Consider the following 18998-nt stretch of genomic DNA (forward strand, 5'->3'; position numbering starts at 1 on the left):
AAAGAATGCATGTTTATTGCTCCTGAGGTGACTGTGTTCATGGTGAAAGCTTGTCTGTGTTGGTAGCTATTCATTTGACTTTTGATTATCTCAATGTGGATTATCCAATTTGAAGCTTATATCCACAGCACATTCTTAATTCTCTGGAGTCCTTTTCTGGTCAATCAATACATATTTAGGCTACCTCTCCTTGCACAAACTAATGTATAGTTTAGATAATTTTAAGCGATTTTAGCATTAGATATAATTAGGAAGAAAGAAAATTCACTTTTTTCCCCAATCATCTAGAAGTTGTTTTATTTTGTGCTGTGTTTAAACAATTGTCTGTCTGTACCCCTTCATTAATATACATTATTGAAAGTAGCCTAAGTAAATGAAAATTCCATCAGGTTTCAACAAAGCATTTTATTTTTCCTTTTAGGAATAGAAGACTTCACAAGAGGAGCTCAAGAGCTTGATAACATCATCAAGCAAGGATACTTGGAGAAGAAAAGTAAAGGTACTGATCAGACCCATAGATCTCAAAACATTCCAGGAAGGGAAGGGAAATGAGGGCAAAAAAGGCTAACGTAGCATGTGCCTTCTCCATGCCCAGTACTGTGCTAGGTAGGTGGAAGGCAAAAGGAAGGGAAGAAAAGAAGCCTGGTGTGTAGGCTAAACAGAGATGGCCCCAAATCTTCAGCAGATTGTGAGCTTCATCAGGATAGGGATTGGTTCTACTTTGCTCACCTAGTACACAACAGATGCTTAATAAATACTTGTTGAATGAATGAACCAACAAATGAATGCTATTCTTGTTCTCATCTCTCAGTGCATGAAGAGTAAAACCATGCTGCCAAGAGTATAATTTTTATATCATATGTGAAGCAGCCACTTTCAACTTTAAGAGGGAACCAACTCTTAACCTATCACGCATTTGATAAGCATAGATACTACTAGGGCCAGAGTCCCAAGTTTAACACTCAGCAGGCAAATTGGCCTAGTATAAAGAAAGCCATTTTGTGCCCATGACCTAGAACATCATTTTGGTTTGCTAAAAGGCAGCACATAAATATATCATGGAGAATTTGAAAAGTACAGGATAAGATTTGACACTGAAATAAAGGAAGATGGACAGCTGTGAGGGGTCAGAGCAGACAAACCCTGTTTAGAACTTGGACCTTTAACTGAACGAGTCCTCTGGACACTGAGTCAATATGGGATAACCTGTGGGAGTGAAAGGGGGCGGTTTACAGTCCATTAACCTGGGAAATAAAACAATAACACACTGGACTGTGTTGTTGGATTTTACGGACTCCTCGGTGATTGTAGTTACCTGAATTTATGTCCCTTACTGCTGTTCCATTTAGATCATAGTTTCTTTGGATCAGAGTGGCAGAAGAGATGGTGTGTTGTCAGCAGAGGCCTCTTCTACTACTATGCTAATGAGAAAAGTAAGTGTTCTTCATTTGCACAGCAGCATCTCACTCCTGGATGCAAACACTTCGTAAATTCTCAAGCACTTAGATCTCAAGATAGCAGTCTTTAACTAACACCCATAAAGGGACCTGCTTGGGAAAGAAATAGGCTTGAGTAAATAATACCTTGCCTGTCACCAAACACTCAGATGCCAGTTTAGAATTTATCTCCCCTTAAACGCTGGGATATTGTGGTCAGCATATCTAAATCTTATCTTTTATCATGACTAATAATAATATTATCAGTGTTGAACATTTTGGCATTCTTTTAAAAAAAAAAGAACCTCAAACTCTTAATAATATAGTTTAAAAATGAAAATAAATTAACTCTGAGAAAGATTTAAACAGCTTGCCAATGGCCTAGAAATAGAACCTTCAAGTCCAAACTCTCTAAGAACGTGTTGCAAATTTTATTCTGCTGACTCCTGTGAAGTAGCCCAGTAGACATCCCTAGAGCCATGGAGTGTTGAGACCCAAATGGTTGTCGTGCCCAAGAGACACCCTTCAGCCAGATGGCAGCCACAGCAAAGTGTTGACTCAGGCCAGAAGCAGCTTCTTAATCAGCCACCACTGACTCAATCAAGCACAACACTCATAAGCTATCCCTAGAAGAACTCTCATCCATGCTTAACACAGTTGCTTAATTTGTGAGAAGGAATAGAAGATACAAGCACAAATTGGAGGCAGCTACAAATATATATAAGCTAAAAATTATCATTGTAGGTGAATGCAAACTCTCAAATAGAATATCCTCCTACAAAGTCAGACTGCCCCAGAAGTTATTCTACAAAGTATATATATATATATATATATATATATATATATACTTTTTTATTAATTTCAGAGCGAGGAAGGGAGACTGAGAGAGAGAAATAGAAACATCAATGATGGGAGAGTCGTCATTGATCAGTTGCCTCCTGCACACCCCCAACTGGGGATTGAGCCTGCAACCCTGGCATGTGCCCTGATGGGGAATTCAACAGAGATCTCCTGATCCTAGGTCGATGCTCAGCCACTGAGCCACGCCCAGCCAGGTGTAACTTATTTATTTTCCTTCCAATCATTTTCTGTTTCTCCTCTCTTCTTTCCCAAACTTATTCCTCTCCCAATGCCTGGATCTCCAGTCTAGGAAATAATCAGATGTTTACCCCATTGCCTTTGAACTTTCTGCACCTTTGGCTCTAAGGTAGCAGAAAGGACTACAGCTTTGCTAAATGACTTAATCCTTAAGATTTGCCCTCGGGTTTTGAGGCAGTTGCCTCTCTCTGCCTCTCTACCTAGTACTACAAGTATCACTGTCCTCCATCTTGGGTTCACCATCTCGGATTTTTCAGAGCCTTTCCACCTTGGGGTAAAGTGTGAAGCCCTACTTGGGAATGATAGCAGCATACTTCAAAAACTGAGAAGTCCCTTATCTAAACTGCAACCCACTCTCAAATCCAGCAACAACAATTTCTCCCCTGAATTCTCAGCATACAAGCTAGCCAGGTGTGATATTCTTATTTTAAACCTTCAAACTAATAAAACATTTAGGTGTTTGTAAAAATGTTTGTCATTTCCCTTGCATTTAAATAAGTGGTTGGCATATCTGAATAAGAAACCAGGTATCATGCTTCTTTATTCAGAATCCTTTACACTCAAGGTGAGAGGGACAACAAGAGCGAGAGACTAGGAGACTTTTATTGACCATTTTGCTGTCAGGGTGAAATAAAATCTGGTGACCAAAGAAACAACAAAACATTTTAGTGGCCCGTTAGAACAAGGAGAGATACTTTAACAAAAAAGATTCTGGTGTCAAAAAGCACTGTTGCATGGCTCCCTTCTCGCCAGTTACTTCTTATTGCGCCCAAGACATTTTCTTAGTAAGTATAGAGTGTTTGTATTTCTTTTAGCTCAACCAGGTAAGGACAGAATCTTTTTCTTTTCTTTTAATTATTGTCAGCCCACTGTCATACTTATCATCATCATCATAAAAACGCACTTATTAAGCAATTCATTCCACGTGATGCAAAATACAAAGCATCACCCAGACACTGTGGTGCCTGTCCTCTACGCATTCTGCCCAAACCACACCGTGAGGACACAGAACCCCTGGGAACCACCTCTTCTTTTCCTGTTTCTAATATTTTTTTAAAGGGAGTGACAGGCAGAGTGCTGTCTCCTTTCTTTCACTTAGGGGCCTTTGGCCTTTTACCTCCTTCCTCATTATCTGATGATACTCAACAGGACTCTGCTACTTCCCAATTTGGCCTCTTGGAAGGATGATAAAATACTGAGTTTTAATTATTCTCCCTCTAGCATAGATTCCCACCTGAACAGCAGGTGGGGGGGGGGGGGCACAGTGTAGCCCAAATGCTGCACAGGGCATAGGAGGAGATCCTGGGAACTTATAATGCCCCCTGCGCTGCTATTCCTCCCCTCAATGTGAGCTCTGTTGGACCTGATAATAATGTTTCATTTCTGTAACAGCCTTCAAGAGCCTCACGTTTACAGCCACACTCTCCCTGCTGTAATAATTCCTCTTTCTGTTATTATAGATCTCTTAACATTCTAATAAATCCTTTGTCTCCATTGTACTCTTTTGGCAAAACAACCTTTCGTGTAGCATTTCCCTGGCTTGGCAGTGATATCTGCCTCGCTGTCGCAGTAGACTCTTCTTAAGCTTCCCTAATAACCTTTCCTTGACTGTTGTGGTTCCTCAGGGATGTAACAGCTGTTTCTGTGCTTTTATTTTACATACCAGAGAAGATGCCTTCCCTTGGCAGTTGCGTCTCTCTAGGGATACAAAGAGCTTTCCTGTCTTGCAGGCAAGCAGCCCAAAGGGACCTTTCTCATTAAGGGCTACAGTGTACGGATGGCCCCCTACCTGCGAAAAGATTCCAAGAAAGAATCCTGCTTTGAGCTGACCTCCCAGGATAGGCGCAGCTATGAGGTAGGATGAACTGAGGAGATGGTGTTCCTTATTAGCGCTGCAGTTTCCTTCCATGTTGCATGTGAGCTGTGGTTACTGTGCTGGGTTTCATTCTTTCTCTGTTACCTGCTCATTTTCTACCAAGACCTTCTTTCTTGACATGTCCTCACCTTTGCTATGTTGTGCCCCCCTTCTCCAGTCTGTTGCTACTCTCATCCTAGCTACTGCCTCTGCCTGGCTTCTATCTCTTCATGCCTCCTCTTCTTGGTCTCACTTCATAGGTGAGAGTCTTGTCTATTGCAGCACACAATCTAATTCCTCATTCGGAACCTCTAATTTCATGGCTTTAATTCCCATTCTCTCTATTTTTCAACTGATTATCTTCACTTACTTCTTTCCATGAAATCCAGAAAAAGAAAAATCTGTCTGTCGAGTGAAAACTAATTTATTTTCCCATACTCATCTTGCTATCCAAAATAATCTTTCTGTGTATAGATGCACTGCATATCTTTGGAAAGATTTCTGAGATATTGGTGACAATGATTACTGAATAGTAATAGTGATAACTGAGGGAGTAGACCTAGGTGGGGGAAAGAAAGATTTATTCTTTACTATATTCATTTTTAATATATTTTGATATAATGTAATATGTAATGCATTTATTACCTGTTACAAAGTTAAAGCAATAAAAAATTTCTGACTATGAGAATATAGTGATTTTCAACAAAAATATATTTGTGAGTGTGTATATACATATTGTTTCCTGCTTGTTGGTCATTTTTATCTTATCACAATTATATGAAAACAATTTAGAAAACCTTTAGCTAACTTGTGAAAAGGAGAAAAACCATTCCAAGGTTAATATTAACCACTTACATAACTTTGACTCCAACTTTTTCTCAACATTCATCCTTTTATGTTCCTACAGTATCTTAATCCTTATTTGGTTAAATGACCTAGGTCCATTATATTATTTCAATTTTTTTTAATTTAAATTTTTCTATAGAATCATTTGTAAATATATATAATACAGATATATGCACTGGGTATGTTTCTAAGTTATTTTTATTATTCAGTTCTGATGGTGCCTCATCCAGATAAACACTTATATGACAAGTCTAAATCCATTTCCCTAGACATGTTTTATACAAATGTGTTTTTAAGAAATCAAGAATGACAATATCTATTAATAAGTATTAAGCAGGAATATAGGTTTTGTATACAGCACATATCTTTATCTTCCCCCAATGGCCAGATAATAGAAATGTTTTCAGGAACAGTCATTTCGAGTTGATTCATTTGAAGTAAAAAATTACTAAGGGTTGATGCCTGACTGGCCCGTTTTGTGAATCAGAATGTGGAGTTTGTTTGCTGCTTCTTTTCTTTGGACCATTGAATCCAAGTCATTATCATGGTCTGTGGATTCTTCTTGTACAATATCCTTTGGATCTTCCCCTTCTTATTTATTCCCACAGCCATCACAATAGTTAAGTCCTTATCACTTCACCCAGAGGATTCGTTAAATAGCCTTCTGGTTGGTCTTCTGTCTCCAATTTCTCCCTATTTCAACCCCTCCTATCCACAACTACTGAATCTCCCATTCCTTTTGCTAGAATTTACAGTGGCTTCCTATTGCCTGCGTTGTAAGCCTGAACTTCTAGCTTCATCAACTCTTCTCTTACCCTCAACCCTCTAGCTTCATCGGTTACTGTTTTGCAGTCAAGCTTATCTGCCTACCTTCCCCATACACCATGATCTCATTCCTAATCTTTCGCACATGATTCTCCCTTCCTAAACTGTCCAAATCCCTGCACCAGTTTCCAACAACTCTTTTTAAAATCCAACCAGAACAGTATTACTTCAACAAGCTTCCTTGCTTACTCTGTGCAACAGTTAGTGCTCCCTATCTTCTCTCAACATTCAGCTGTTATCAAATGCTTCTACTTTATAGTGTTCCCAATTCAAGTGTGTATGTTGTCTCTATAACTAATGCATTATTCTTTGAAGTCAGTAATTTTGGTTTGCTTTTTTTCTGTAAAATATTTTTATCAAATACATGTCTGATGAATGAATGGGTAATCGAATGAATGCACTTGGACCTGAATTCTGGACTCAAATAACTGTCGCCATTGGGTATACAAAATTGCTGAAGGGAAAAAAATCACTGAGCATTTTGATCTTTTTTCAAAATATTAAGCAGGCAGAGAATCCTGAGCTTCAACATGACTCTGAAACTTGACTCACAAATTCCCTCCCTTGAACCTCCCAATGAGATTCATGGAAATTTTAGTGAAGGTGATAAATTAATTCACTAATTTTTTCTAGTTTACAGCTACTAATCCTGCGGAAGCCAGAGACTGGGTGGATCAAATAAGTTTCTTGTTAAAGGGTAAGTATCATTATTATAGAAATAATACTTGAGTGTATTTGCAGTTGAAGTTATATGGCATAAATATAATCCACAGGTTTCAATATGTGTGTTTTTTCTACCCTCCGTATCACATCCCTTATATAAATCAGAAGGTAAAGAAATTATCAACCTAGAGATGACCACTGATATCATTCTAGCTCATCCACCCACCTATAGGCAAGCCTTTAATATTCATAATCACTAGAAAAGGAGATTCTGATAACCAGCTTGGCTCAATTTAGTGTCTCCTAAGCCCTTATATTCTACAAAAAAATTCATGATATCAAACTTAAGTCATCTAGATGCAATTTAGATCCAAAATCTTCTTGTTTTGGTCTTAGTAGGAAGTGAAAATCTAAACTCATCTGGGTGGCCTTCAACAACATTGGACATTAAAAACAAATTGCTATTCCCAACCCATAATAAAATGCTCCTTGCTTTAGGATTGGAAGAGTCCTGCCTGAAGATGTTAAATGACTGCTCTTAGAGTACCCTCTGCTGGCCAGCCTGCAGGCACAGCAGTGACTGTGGCGCAGGAAGCCTTGTCTGGGAGTGGCCTGGCAGGTAGAAGTAACCAACCTTGAGTCTGTCACTTGACATCAGATGACCCTCATGATGGTATACATCATGGCAGGATCCTGTCTCCACAGAAAGGCAGAAACACCAACTTTGTACATGGCCCGCAACCTAGGTAGGAGCATTTCAACCTAAAAACACCAAGCCTTTGCATCTCTGTTTTTTATTCTGCTATAAGATTTTATTGTGGATAAAAAGAAGGAAGCACCAGAGCTTTAATTACAAGAATTGCCTATTTTACTCAGTTTATGCTTTTGCTATCACAAAAACAAACTATTGCCTCTACCAAGAGCATCACGTATAATAGACTGGAACTAGGCAAACATGAACATTGATGGTGAGACTACAGGGTACACTCTCATCTAGGTGCCTTAGATTTATGCATGTAATATACTCCTAAGTGTGTAAACCTCAATAAAACTCAAAGCAGCTTTATTGAGCTGTACCCTGTGGTACTTTCAGAATTCCACATTGAAGAAATTATTCATTCCATTTTATTTTAAAACAAACAAAATAATAACATATGGTTTTAAGCCACAAATGTGTCTTTGATCCCTTCCTCATATGAGGTGGCACCAGAATTCAGATGAAAATTGCTGCAAAATCTTTATTAAAAGCCTAATCAAGCCAAACAGTTTTATTGTGTTTTGAAATGAACGTCGGATGTCTCTCCATCCTTCCCTTCCCTAGAGTACCCTGACTGCACTCGCCCATCCTGCAGAGGTCCCTCAGCAGGGTTTCAGAGAGCACTCTGTACTACACATCAGAGAATGAACCTTCCCAGTTCCCCATTAAAATAAAAAACCAATCTCCCTTCCCTGCTCTGGGCTCCCCAGCGCTGTAATGGCTCAACATCCTCTATGCAGTGACCCACTTTAAGGTCAGCCAGACTGTACAGTTGCAAAAGGACGTGGTAACCACATCACTAAGCCATTCCATTTGGTCTTGTATTAGTTATATTTTTTTTCCACATCCCACTTTCTCTTCCTCTTCCACTTTTGCCTTTTTCTATCTATGAACAAATTTGTCTGAAATTCTGCAGTGAGATGATGCCCCCGGGGAGATGAGCTTCTGGCAGCTCAGATACCCTACGGAAGCCACCATAGTTCCCACAGCGCAGTGCACCCTGGAGAACCACAGGACATCACTCACACTTCTAGTTTTCTCCTTGACGAGCAGTGCGTGGCATGCTGGCATTTCCTCTCCTGGCCCATTTTCTTCCCTTCACCTCGTGCGCTCATTCGCACACCCATACTTTTCAGGGCTGCTTCATCCTGATCAAGTTTTATTGCAAGGAAGGATTTATGTTGACGGTTTAAACCTAATGCAGTACTTAGTCTGGCCTTTTCTGTAGATTTCCTGCCACCAACGCCCACATTAGAAATAACAGCACTTAACCTAGTGTTTCATTTTCTTTTGACACGTTTTATTCTCACCCCTCCTTCTCCTCTCCCCCTTTCCTCCCCTGCCTGATTCTTCTCTTTTTCTCCCTATCTTGATTCACTCTCATCTCTACCTTGACAGACCTGAGTTCCCTGACGATTCCATACGAAGAGGAGGAAGAGGAGGAAGAGGAGGACGAGATGTATGATGATATCGATGGTCTTGACTCCCAAAACTCTGGTTCCCAGCGCAGACCCATTATGTTGCCTGGCAGTCTGGGACTGAAACAGCCCTCAGAGGAGAAAGAAGATGATATTTACGAAGTCTTACCAGGTGAGGAACTTCATCTTCTAGTTGTCTTCCTCGAGTTTCAGAAACTCTTGACCTGGTAGAAGAATGCAACTGCAGGGACTCCAGAGCAAGCCAGATCTCTAAAGGAGAGCATGTAGGGAAGCTTCCGTGGAGCCTCTGTGACTAGCAGCTCTCCCTTGCCCTGGGAGCAAGATGAATTGATCAGGGAGGGACCTTCATCTGATCCACGTGAAGTAGTTTATATTATATATGTCAACAAGGTGAAAGAGTTAAGAATATACTTATGTTGGTTTTCATTGGTTTGCTGTGAGTTTGGGGGTGGATCATCAAAACTCTGTAGTTTCAACTTCTTTTCTGTGTAATTGTGAGAATAATGGAAAGTTGCCTCAAAATGATAGATATTAAAAGTCTAAAGGAATATAGATAAATGCTGACAAACCTTTTCTGTAACCCAGCAAAACCCTGATGGAGCACAGCTCATTATTACTGAGTTCAGATATACCATGAATCCAGTTGTGTCTCTTACAAATAACCCTAACATGTTCCCTCTGCCCACCATTACAGCAGGTCTACTGTACATATTTCTTCTCTTCCAAAAGCGTGGTAACTGGCAGCATCTCAAAAAATGTATAGTCATCACTGCTTCCGCAGAGCCACTTCTTGTGGGGATAACAGCAGCTGTTGAACAGTGCAGAGCACAGTGGGGGTCAGACTGTAGAAAACCGAAGCCTGAGCCTTTTAATCGTGAGGTAGTTAGACCGCAGGAACGCTGAATCTTCAAGTCCATTCAGAAAGATGGCTCCTGTGGAAATTTGCCAGGCTCTGCTGAGAAATTCAAGTTAAGCCTAAATTTATAGCAATTTAAACTTCAATCCCAGATAAACTTAGGAACAAAGGTGAATCTAACATTCGGGCCCCTGAAGACAGGGAGGGTTGCTAAAAAGCACCTTGAGTAAGCAACTTGTTTTTCAGTGCTTCCTAAGAAGAGGGTCTAACCCTGTCAATGTTGCATGTGTCTCTTCCCTGGGGGAGAAGCTACGTCATTGCTTCCTGAGTCAAGGATCAGGGCTGTGGCCACACATTTTCTCCTTGCTAGGACCTCCCCTACCCACCCACCCACCCACCAAGCACAGTCTGCTTCTTCTAGCACTTCCAGCCTCTGCCAGTCCCACTTCCCCAGCCTTTCTGTTGTGTTTTATTATGCAAATGATATCTTGGTTGAGGTCGAGCCATTTCTTGTGTCTGAAGTTAAAAAAAAATGATAATTTCCTCAGCAAGTCATCGTCGTTAATGAAGTTTTACAAAAACAGATACAACCAAAGGAAAATAAAATTTCACAGGTGATAAATTTTTCCAATTTCCCTGGCAGAATTCGATAGGATTGTTAAATTAAGAGTGAAGGTGTCTGTTAGAAAGCAACGAGCAGTGATGGGTAATTTTATAGAGTGGAAAATTGAATCAAATTGCTACATTAAAACACAGCTCCTCTGAGAATCTTCCCTTTCACAGTCTGCTCCATCGCAACAGCAGGGTGCAGAAATGGATCTAATTCACAACGCTCCCTAAAAGGAGATGTACTCCCCAACTTGGCCAGAATCTTCCTAGCGAGCTCTCATTCCTATCACTTCTGCCCAGGCTTGGGGAAATATTTGGGTGACACTCTACTTTGGGTTACAGCTGTGGAAGAGTGCTCCAGGAAAACCTCCGTGAATCACTCAGTCTTCTGGGGAGTAAAGAAGGGCCTTTTCATGCACCATGTTTAGTTCTCAAAGGAGCCAGGGAGGAGGGAGCTGATGCTCAGAGAAGGGGAGCAAAGGAAAGTAAAGGGACAGAAGCCTCGAAAAATAAAATGAATTTTTGATCATCACCTTACCGCAGGTGGGTATGGATGATTGACTTCTTAACCACCATCCATCCCCTGCCTTTGAAACTCCTCCCCTTCACCAGTGTGGCCCTGCCCAGGCTACCAGCAAAAATCACACCAGTCTGGATGTTGGAGTGAACTCCAAGGACATAGAGACTGGTCTGCTTTCTCACAACAACTGTCCCTTGGAAGTAAGGAAGGCCCGGCCTCACTGTAGGAAAGCCAGGGTGTCTTTGTGCAGGTGAGGGAAACAGCAGCCAATTTGTTATAAGTTTCCAAAGGACAGTGCTGTACCCAATGAACAGGTTCTTCCCCAAAAGCCTCTTTCCATCCATCACAGTTTTTAGAGATAACATTGGAGGTGGGAATATATTGGCATTTAATTATGATAAGAATATTTCAGCCATAAATCTCCATCACCCAGCTTGCCATCTACCCCATTCAGATTGTTGCTTCTGAAATTGCTGTTCGTTTTACATGTGCCACATTACCAGTCCTGGAGGAACTGAGAGGAAATGTGAGGAGCCAAACATTGTCTCCCCTCTGCTGCCATCTCACAAGACCACCTACTGAGCAGCAGCATATGAGAGATAGCATGGTATCTCAGACAAAAGTACTGGCTCTAAGTCAGGATGGACTTACTCTGCCACCTGCTAGCTGTGAGTCCTTAAGCAAGTTATTTACTTTCTCTCTCTGTGCCTTTCCCACCTGTAAAATGAGGATAACAATAGTAGCTATCATAGAGGGATGCTGTGAGAAATCTAGAATCAATGTGTGTAAAGCACTGAGAGCAGAGCCCTGGCATGCAGTGAGCACTCAATAAGTCCTGGCTATTGTTAATTTGGTGGTGTTTAAATAGGAAGTGTTACTTCCTTGAAGAGTTGGGGGATGGCTAGTTCCCCACCTCCACCAACCAGATCTGAGACAATCCAGTTGGACATATTCAGCTGTAGGTATGAAGCAGGTGAAATTGAAAATCCTGAGCAGATGGAATGTGGAGCACACCTTCTGCTCAGGCCCATTTTTATTGCAAAGACAGGTGCTGGGTGGAGGGACAGCCGACAGTAACGTTGGATTGTGCTAACATTGCATACTCATCAATAGTCAAATGACTTGGACGGCTAACATTTGTTTCATTATAATAAGTCAATGTGCTTTGTGTAGACTATTTAGCATTGATGGTTCTGTCTCCTTCCTCTTTGGGATGGGGCCTACACAAGCCTCATGGTCTCTATGTTGAAAGCCTTGTAAGTGAGATCTCCCTCAGTGGGCTTCCTAGTAGAGAGAAAGGTGCCTGTAACACATACCAAGTCAATACAAAAATATTTTTTCCTAATCAAAATAATATATAGATCATCAAATTAAATGCACTACATCGCATTAATCATAGGATAATTAGCATTTGCTACATGGCAAGCATTCTTTTTCTGATGAGAAAAAACCAGAGCACTCGAGGTTCTCAGCCAGTACCACAGAAATGTTCATCCTGGATCATATGGTTTCAAGGTTGGTATCCGGTGGGATTTCTGAACATCCATGTTGAGCATATGGTGGCCTTTGATTTTTAAGATCTCATTTGCGGTAGATTAAACTGCAGGTTACTGCCACAAAGAAATGCTAAAGCAATATATGGGAAATGGCAGGCTTTTTCTGAGCCCTCTCTCACCCCTCCCCAAAATTATTTTACAGGCTAGTGCAGGCCCAGTTTCACGATTCAAGATTCCATAAAAGGACAACTTTTATCAGGTTTCTCTTTGTCTGGGGCCTCAAGGCCGGAATCCAGCAAGGCGCCTGAGACCATTGAAGAGCTGTTACTAGGGCCTTGCCGCAGCTGCAGTGGCAACAGAATCCGGCTGTGTTCTCTAGAGAGATTTCAGGAGAGCAAACAGAAAGAGAGACAAAGAGCCCTCCCTGGGAATTTCTGTGCACATTCCAATGCCGCCCGCACTGCCCCAGAGGATTATTATAGACTCAGAAACCAGATTGCTTTAGAATAAGGCATATAACTGGGTTTGGGGTGGTTTTTTTTTTAATTTGACTCTAATGGAAACAAGCATTCTGTGGAATTATTTTTCCCCCTGTACAGTTGTCCAGACCCACAGGAAGGGGAAACAGTGATCGTAGGAGGTCTAAGGAAAAAAAAAAGCAGACACTAAAAATACAAAGATTATGAAGAAAGCAAATTCCAATTTCATAGAAAAGCAGCACTGCATGGGGGGAACATCAAAGAAGAGTCAGCGCCACCATCAAGCTGCCTCTGAGCTCCCTGGCCTTCTCTCTGTCACTCCGAAGCACACTAGATCCTAGCCACACAGTGCTGTTTGGACAGCACCAAAGCCAGAATCATGCTGTTTACTTCTAGCTATAATATCCCCCCTGATCTTAGCTGATGAAATCCTGCACATTGTGCTCAAATGTGTTTCCTCAGTGACTCAACTGGAATTGAGTTCTGTTTTAGCCCTTACCACAGGGATTTGTATTCAGGTCTTTCTCCCCCCAATTAGTAGGCACTCAATTATTATTTGTGAAATTAAGTTCAGACCAATCCAAGTATTGCAGTTAGCAGAAATTGAGTTTAATATCTTGTACATCAAGACCATAGCACAGAGAGAGGATGCAAATATTTTAAGGTAACAGTTGAGATTACTAAATACACACCAGAGAATTAAAAGTGTTATTTAGCATCTTGCTCCTATTTTCCGTGTTGTCTAAAGAGGTGCTATAGCATCACAGATTTATAACATAGATGTGCATGCTGTGGAGTGGTTTCTGTTTCTGCTTTTCTGCGTGTTCCCTTTGCACGTCGAGTCTGTCTATATTTCTGTTGCATCTGTCACCAGAGCACCTTGACATCTGGTTGCACATTGATACTGTTGGCATTTTTTAAGCTTCTGTCACTTTGCTTTGTTTGGGGAAAGTGGTCTCCCACTTTGTGATCTAGTCATTTTTTTAATGTTATTCTCTCTGTGTTGGTTTAGCCGATGTCAGAGCAGCACTTCAGAAAGGAGCCAGGTGTCGTGGGAAGCTGGCTCCTCTCTGTACCTCCAAAGTGGAGTCAGTGTCTTGTTCCTTTCAGCCTCTCATTAGTGTCCCTGACATTGTGCCAAGAGTGTTGATTGAAATCAACTCTCTGGATACTGGTGCTCATTTGTGATGCCCCACAGTTCTCTTACATGTTCACACAGTTAACAGAATCTTCCTCAACTGTTCTCCCAATTGAGATGAGATATTTTGGAATCAAGTAGAGCATTTAATGTAATAAGTGGACAATAATCTTTGGAGGTTAATTTGTTTAAAACCTATGTAAGGTTGGGGTCTCATATGCCCTGTTAGGAGCAAGGAGCATTATAATCTATTACTATTTAAAGTTGAGCTAGCACATAAATTTTAATTCTCTCTTAAATGAAGATGTATTTCAGTAGATGTAATGCTAAGATGCCTAATAATATTCTTCTAAAGAAGTACAATATTCTCTTTAGCCTAAAAAATATTTTTTTTCAAAATAATCTCTTTAAAATTAAAACCCCACCTTACAGATGAATAAAAATTAGAAATTTGGCTGTTTAACCCACCCTCTTTTATGAGCAAAGAGACTTTTTTTTTTTTTTCCTGTTCCCATATCATCAGTTTTCTTGGCTTTGGAGTTTCAAACATACCAATTTGATTTCATTGAAGGATGCAAGATGAATTGTATGCCTCTCTGTTTATATCGTGCCCTGTAAAGTTGGGGAGGTGCTAAGAAGTGTGCCCTTCACCACCAGCTGTGGAGGGCACTTTCCTTCACAAAGGGATGGGACCCCCATACTCACACTTTCAAAGGCCACAGAGGCACAGCACCCAGCCCCTCACATCAACTGCTAGGCTTCTTGACCTGAGCCCACCGTCAGCCACCTGGGAAGGACAACGCTAGATAGAACAGCTGTGGGGATGGGCGCTTCCTCGTTCACATCCATCACCGCAGAGCTTAGCAGTGGTGGTGAATGATGCATAAGGTCTATGGCCAGCATTCTGCTTTCTTTCTTGGTGACTCCACAAGCACAATGGGAATCAGGGTATTTCGTCTGGAATCGAACTGCATAGTACAGATTTTTTTATTTTTTCCATTTTTGTTTCATGACTAGATTAAGTGCTGTTGCCAGAAAGGATAAAGGAATCAAATTTTAGTTTTCATTTTTATCATTGCAAATACATTTACATTCTCCTATTTTACAAATGCAAAGAGCAGGCAAGCCACTTTCAATAATTTATTTTAAAATCAATGCTAATGAGGTTATGTCTCGTCAGTGGCCGAGTTTTACAATAAAGTCTGATTTATTTAGAAAAGATCTGTGGTGTAGCTTCCCATCTAATGGTGGTGGGAAGGAGGTGGAGTAGCAGGCACGGTGACCCTCCAACTTCGGATCCAATTTGTAATTCACAGCGGAGATCTGACCCAATTTACATTGATTAGAATTGGGAGGAAGAGACATCTGCGCACAGACAGCAGAGGTAGAATAAACGCTCTCTGCAAAAGTGCCTAAGCACAGCAGATTATTGAGCTTTGTGACTGAGTTGCTTGATATCAGCAAAAGCTGCTCTCTGTCCAAATTATTGGGTATTTCTAAAACGAAGGATGTACCAACTCTTAAGAGTTGTTTTCAATCCTGTGAAATTAGTCCCCTGTCAAAAAGGAAAAGCATCATAGCAGAGGAAGAAAGTGGGCAAGTAATAAGACAGTGTGCAAAGAATTATGTTTTAATGTGATTTATTTTATCATGATCTATTTTTGATATTTGATTTCACTCTTCCAATATCTCACATCTTTATTCCTAATGGCAGGGTGCAGAGAGCACTACAAGTGGCAAGTAGGGAATTCTTTGCTGCTTGGTCATATATGGCGATAAGAAGAATTGAGTCAAAGTATCTTGTAAACATATGCATATATATAAAAATATATATATATATATATATATATATATTTTTTTTTTTACCTTAATAACAAGTGACTTATTTCCCCAGAGTATCAATCCCTTAGTTTTTATTTTTATTTTTGCTGGGAAGTTATATCATTTTGTATGTGAAATCGATTATTTCTTTAATAATCTAAAATATTTATTCTATTTCTTCTTACTTATGAGCTTAGGGTTTATTTCCCATAATATGACATATCAGAATTCATATTGCCCTATAAACCTTATATTTTAAAAAAGTGGGGAACTATCCCCAAGCCATTTCCTCAGAAAGTTCCATTCAGTAGCATAACTACGGGAAAGCAAGAGAGGTAAGTGCCCTAAGACTCAGAAAGAGAAAGGAAAGGAAGTGTGGCCAGAAGAAACTAAGTATTCAGCCCTCAAAATGTGACTTATTATGCCCCATTCTGTGTGTGTGTGTGTGTGTGTGTGTGTGTGTGTGTGTGTGTGTTTGTGTGTGTAAGGACTCATGCTTGCTTTATAAAGGCCCAATGTTGTCAGGTAGTATGAAGTGTGAGATGAAACAGGTTAATGAAGATAAGAAAGAGGCCAATCACATTGTGACTTTGCTCACAGCAACACTTGACTGGAGTTAGACAATAGCACTGACTTAGAACCCATTGTGTACCAGTAGCAATTAATTAAAAGACCATTCCAACTGCCCTCAGGAGCTTACACTCTAATGAAAAGGCAGGCTGAATAAGACCAGTAAAAAGGTAACTACAAGCCCCAAGTACTAGGAACATAAAATTATGTACATAACCAGCTTCTGTTACGACTGAACAAAGCTTGATACATTAAGGACTAATTAATCACAGAGGCTTTAAACACGTGCTCACCTTCACATGCACACCCTCCTCCCCCAAAATCTGGACATTTATGTGGAGATAATGCACCTTGAAGAGAATTCCAGAAGGGGAGAAGAAATAGGGTTTGAGAAAAACGACTAGGATTCAGTGATAGGCACCTAAATAATCCAGTGGACTGGAAGCTCTGAGAGGGCAGGGACCCTGCTGGGCTTGTCCAGTTCCTAGTGCAGAGTTTTGCATATAGTGAGCACTTTAAAAAGTTTGCGAATGAATGAACAGGGAGGGAAGAAGGAGAGAGACCTGCTTGAAGGTAAGAGATGATATTTTTTAAAGAACATGGTAATTATTTCCTTAAGGAAGAGAGTGTGATAAGTTCAGAGGTGTAAAGAACACAAGACTATCGACCATTAACTGCTAATGCTGATGATGTTTGTCCCCTCAGATGAAGAGCATGCTCTAGAGGAGGATGAGTGCAGCACTGGACAAAAAGGAGGTATGAGAGCTTCAAACACGTACAGGCACTTGTTAAGACACTGGGGCTTCCGACTGGAGAAAGCACCTTCCTTTATATCACAGGACTCGCTAATTAAGAAGATACTGGTGTGTCGACCTCAAAAGCCCCAAACAAGATGACTGGATAGGGAAATATCTTAACTTTAAAAGCAGCCACCCATTCATTTTAATTAATGTTCCCAGAGCAGTTAAGATTTATCCTGGAGAGGGTGGAAGCCAAACCAGATATTTATTTTTTCCTATCAGTATTTCTGAAATCAGTACAGGGGAAATAGAATTGCCTCATCTCTAAGAGATCAGAGGATTGAGAATGGAAAGAATGGAAATGTCTTCTCTCTGTGAGGCCCGGAGATTGCAAGTTCAGAGGGGAATGGAAATGTGTCAGATCTGAAAAGTGAACGTGGGGTGAAGGATAGAATTGCTTGGTGATGCTGACTTCTGATGGCCCGGTTTGATTCCAGGCACATTTGAAAATGAATATGTAACAGGTCTGTTGAATACAAAGTTGCATCTTACTCATCTCAGACTGTTAACCATGTTTCAGGCTGTTAGTGAGCCCATCCTTTCTAAGGTCAGGTGCCCCTCTAAAGCCTCCTTAAGTGGACCAAGGACCTAGTCTGTCATCGTCAGTAAAGGAATGTGAGTTGCAAGGGCCACCTCAAGGACATCTCGTTCCACCAGCAGAGCCTAAATTGTGGCTGATTTAGCTACTGGCTGATTTTTTTCCTAGCGATTCTGTGGACGTCTTAAGCCTAGGAATCTTTTTCCTCTCCCCTCCCTGCTCCCTCTCCATTCCTCTGATCCTGTTTTTCCCCTTTCTCTTCTCTCTTCCTTTCCTTGTGCCTTTTTCTTCTCTTCTTTATCCACTCAGCAAAGCCCCTTTCCTTCGTTCATTCTCTACAGGAAGCGAATATGTAACAGGTTTAGTGAAGGACCCAACTTCATAAATACCCAGCGCCTCCCAAGGGAGAGAAAAGACAGCAGAGTCATGGGCCAAAGCAGGAGAGAAAGACAGAACAGAGGCCAGTATGATGCAGGAGTGTTAATGTAGCTTCAAGTAAGTGCCTCATACCGATTAAAACATGTGAGTTAGTCCATTCTGAAACCTATTGTCTCCTGTTTTCTACTTGCTGTCCAGGCTTCCAACAGAAAATCTGTTTCCTGACCAACCCATGCCCCATGTCTGTATTTTCTCCACTAATTTCCATCACCGGTGCAGAAAGGAAACACTTCATATAGACAGCTTGGGTGGAATAACTGGAAGCTTCCTATGGCCAACTTGATAGTCAACTTCATTCAGGAAGCAGCAGTCTTCTGGCAAAAGTCTAAAAATTCACTTTCAGGCTCCTCCTGCTTCTCACTTCCCCCTTCTGTCTCTCTTTCTAAGGTTCTATCTGGGGGGTGAGGGAGATTTATTTAACTGTCCCAACAGCTATAATTCAAGTAGATTTTTTTATATTTCAAAAACCCCTTTTGTTCTTCATGCTTCCTGCCTCCAAAATAGGTGTTGTTAAAGAGTGGAGAGCTCTAAATATGTTTCTATGGTTTATACTTCTTACCAGTTATAATGATTGGTGACTTAGTGATTAAAAAGCAAAGGAGGAATTTTCGCTCTCTCTGCAGAATCTGAAGGAGGAATTTTTATTATTTGTGTTTACTTATTTATTAAACTTATATAGTGCCTTTTCTCCAAAGGAGCTATAGAAACGGCAACAAATATGTAACATCCAAATGTCATCACTTGGCGTTATAACAATAAAATATAGAGGTCCGGGGGAAAGGTAGGCAGCCCCACAGCAAGCATGTAAAAGGCA

At 40.7% G+C, this 18998-nt stretch overlaps 1 protein-coding gene across 2 annotated transcripts in view; it reads left to right on the plus strand.

The window, feature by feature from the left end:
* SKAP1 (src kinase associated phosphoprotein 1) overlaps positions 1-18998 on the plus strand; it is a 251070-nt gene that overhangs the window by 206309 nt on the left and 25763 nt on the right. Inside the window, exons 5-10 of one of the 2 annotated variants that reach the window (XM_081161834.1) lie at positions 422-499; positions 1350-1433; positions 4265-4389; positions 6694-6757; positions 8879-9070; positions 17114-17164. In XM_081161834.1, coding sequence (XP_081017960.1) covers positions 422-499; positions 1350-1433; positions 4265-4389; positions 6694-6757; positions 8879-9070; positions 17114-17164 — 594 coding nt within the window. The remainder of the gene's footprint in view (positions 1-421; positions 500-1349; positions 1434-4264; positions 4390-6693; positions 6758-8878; positions 9071-17113; positions 17165-18998) is intronic. The other variant, XM_081161835.1, reaches the window with a different exon arrangement.

This window comes from Miniopterus schreibersii (genome assembly GCF_964146895.1).
Source record: "Miniopterus schreibersii genome assembly, chromosome: 16".
In the NCBI taxonomy this organism is placed as follows: domain Eukaryota; kingdom Metazoa; phylum Chordata; class Mammalia; order Chiroptera; family Miniopteridae; genus Miniopterus; species Miniopterus schreibersii.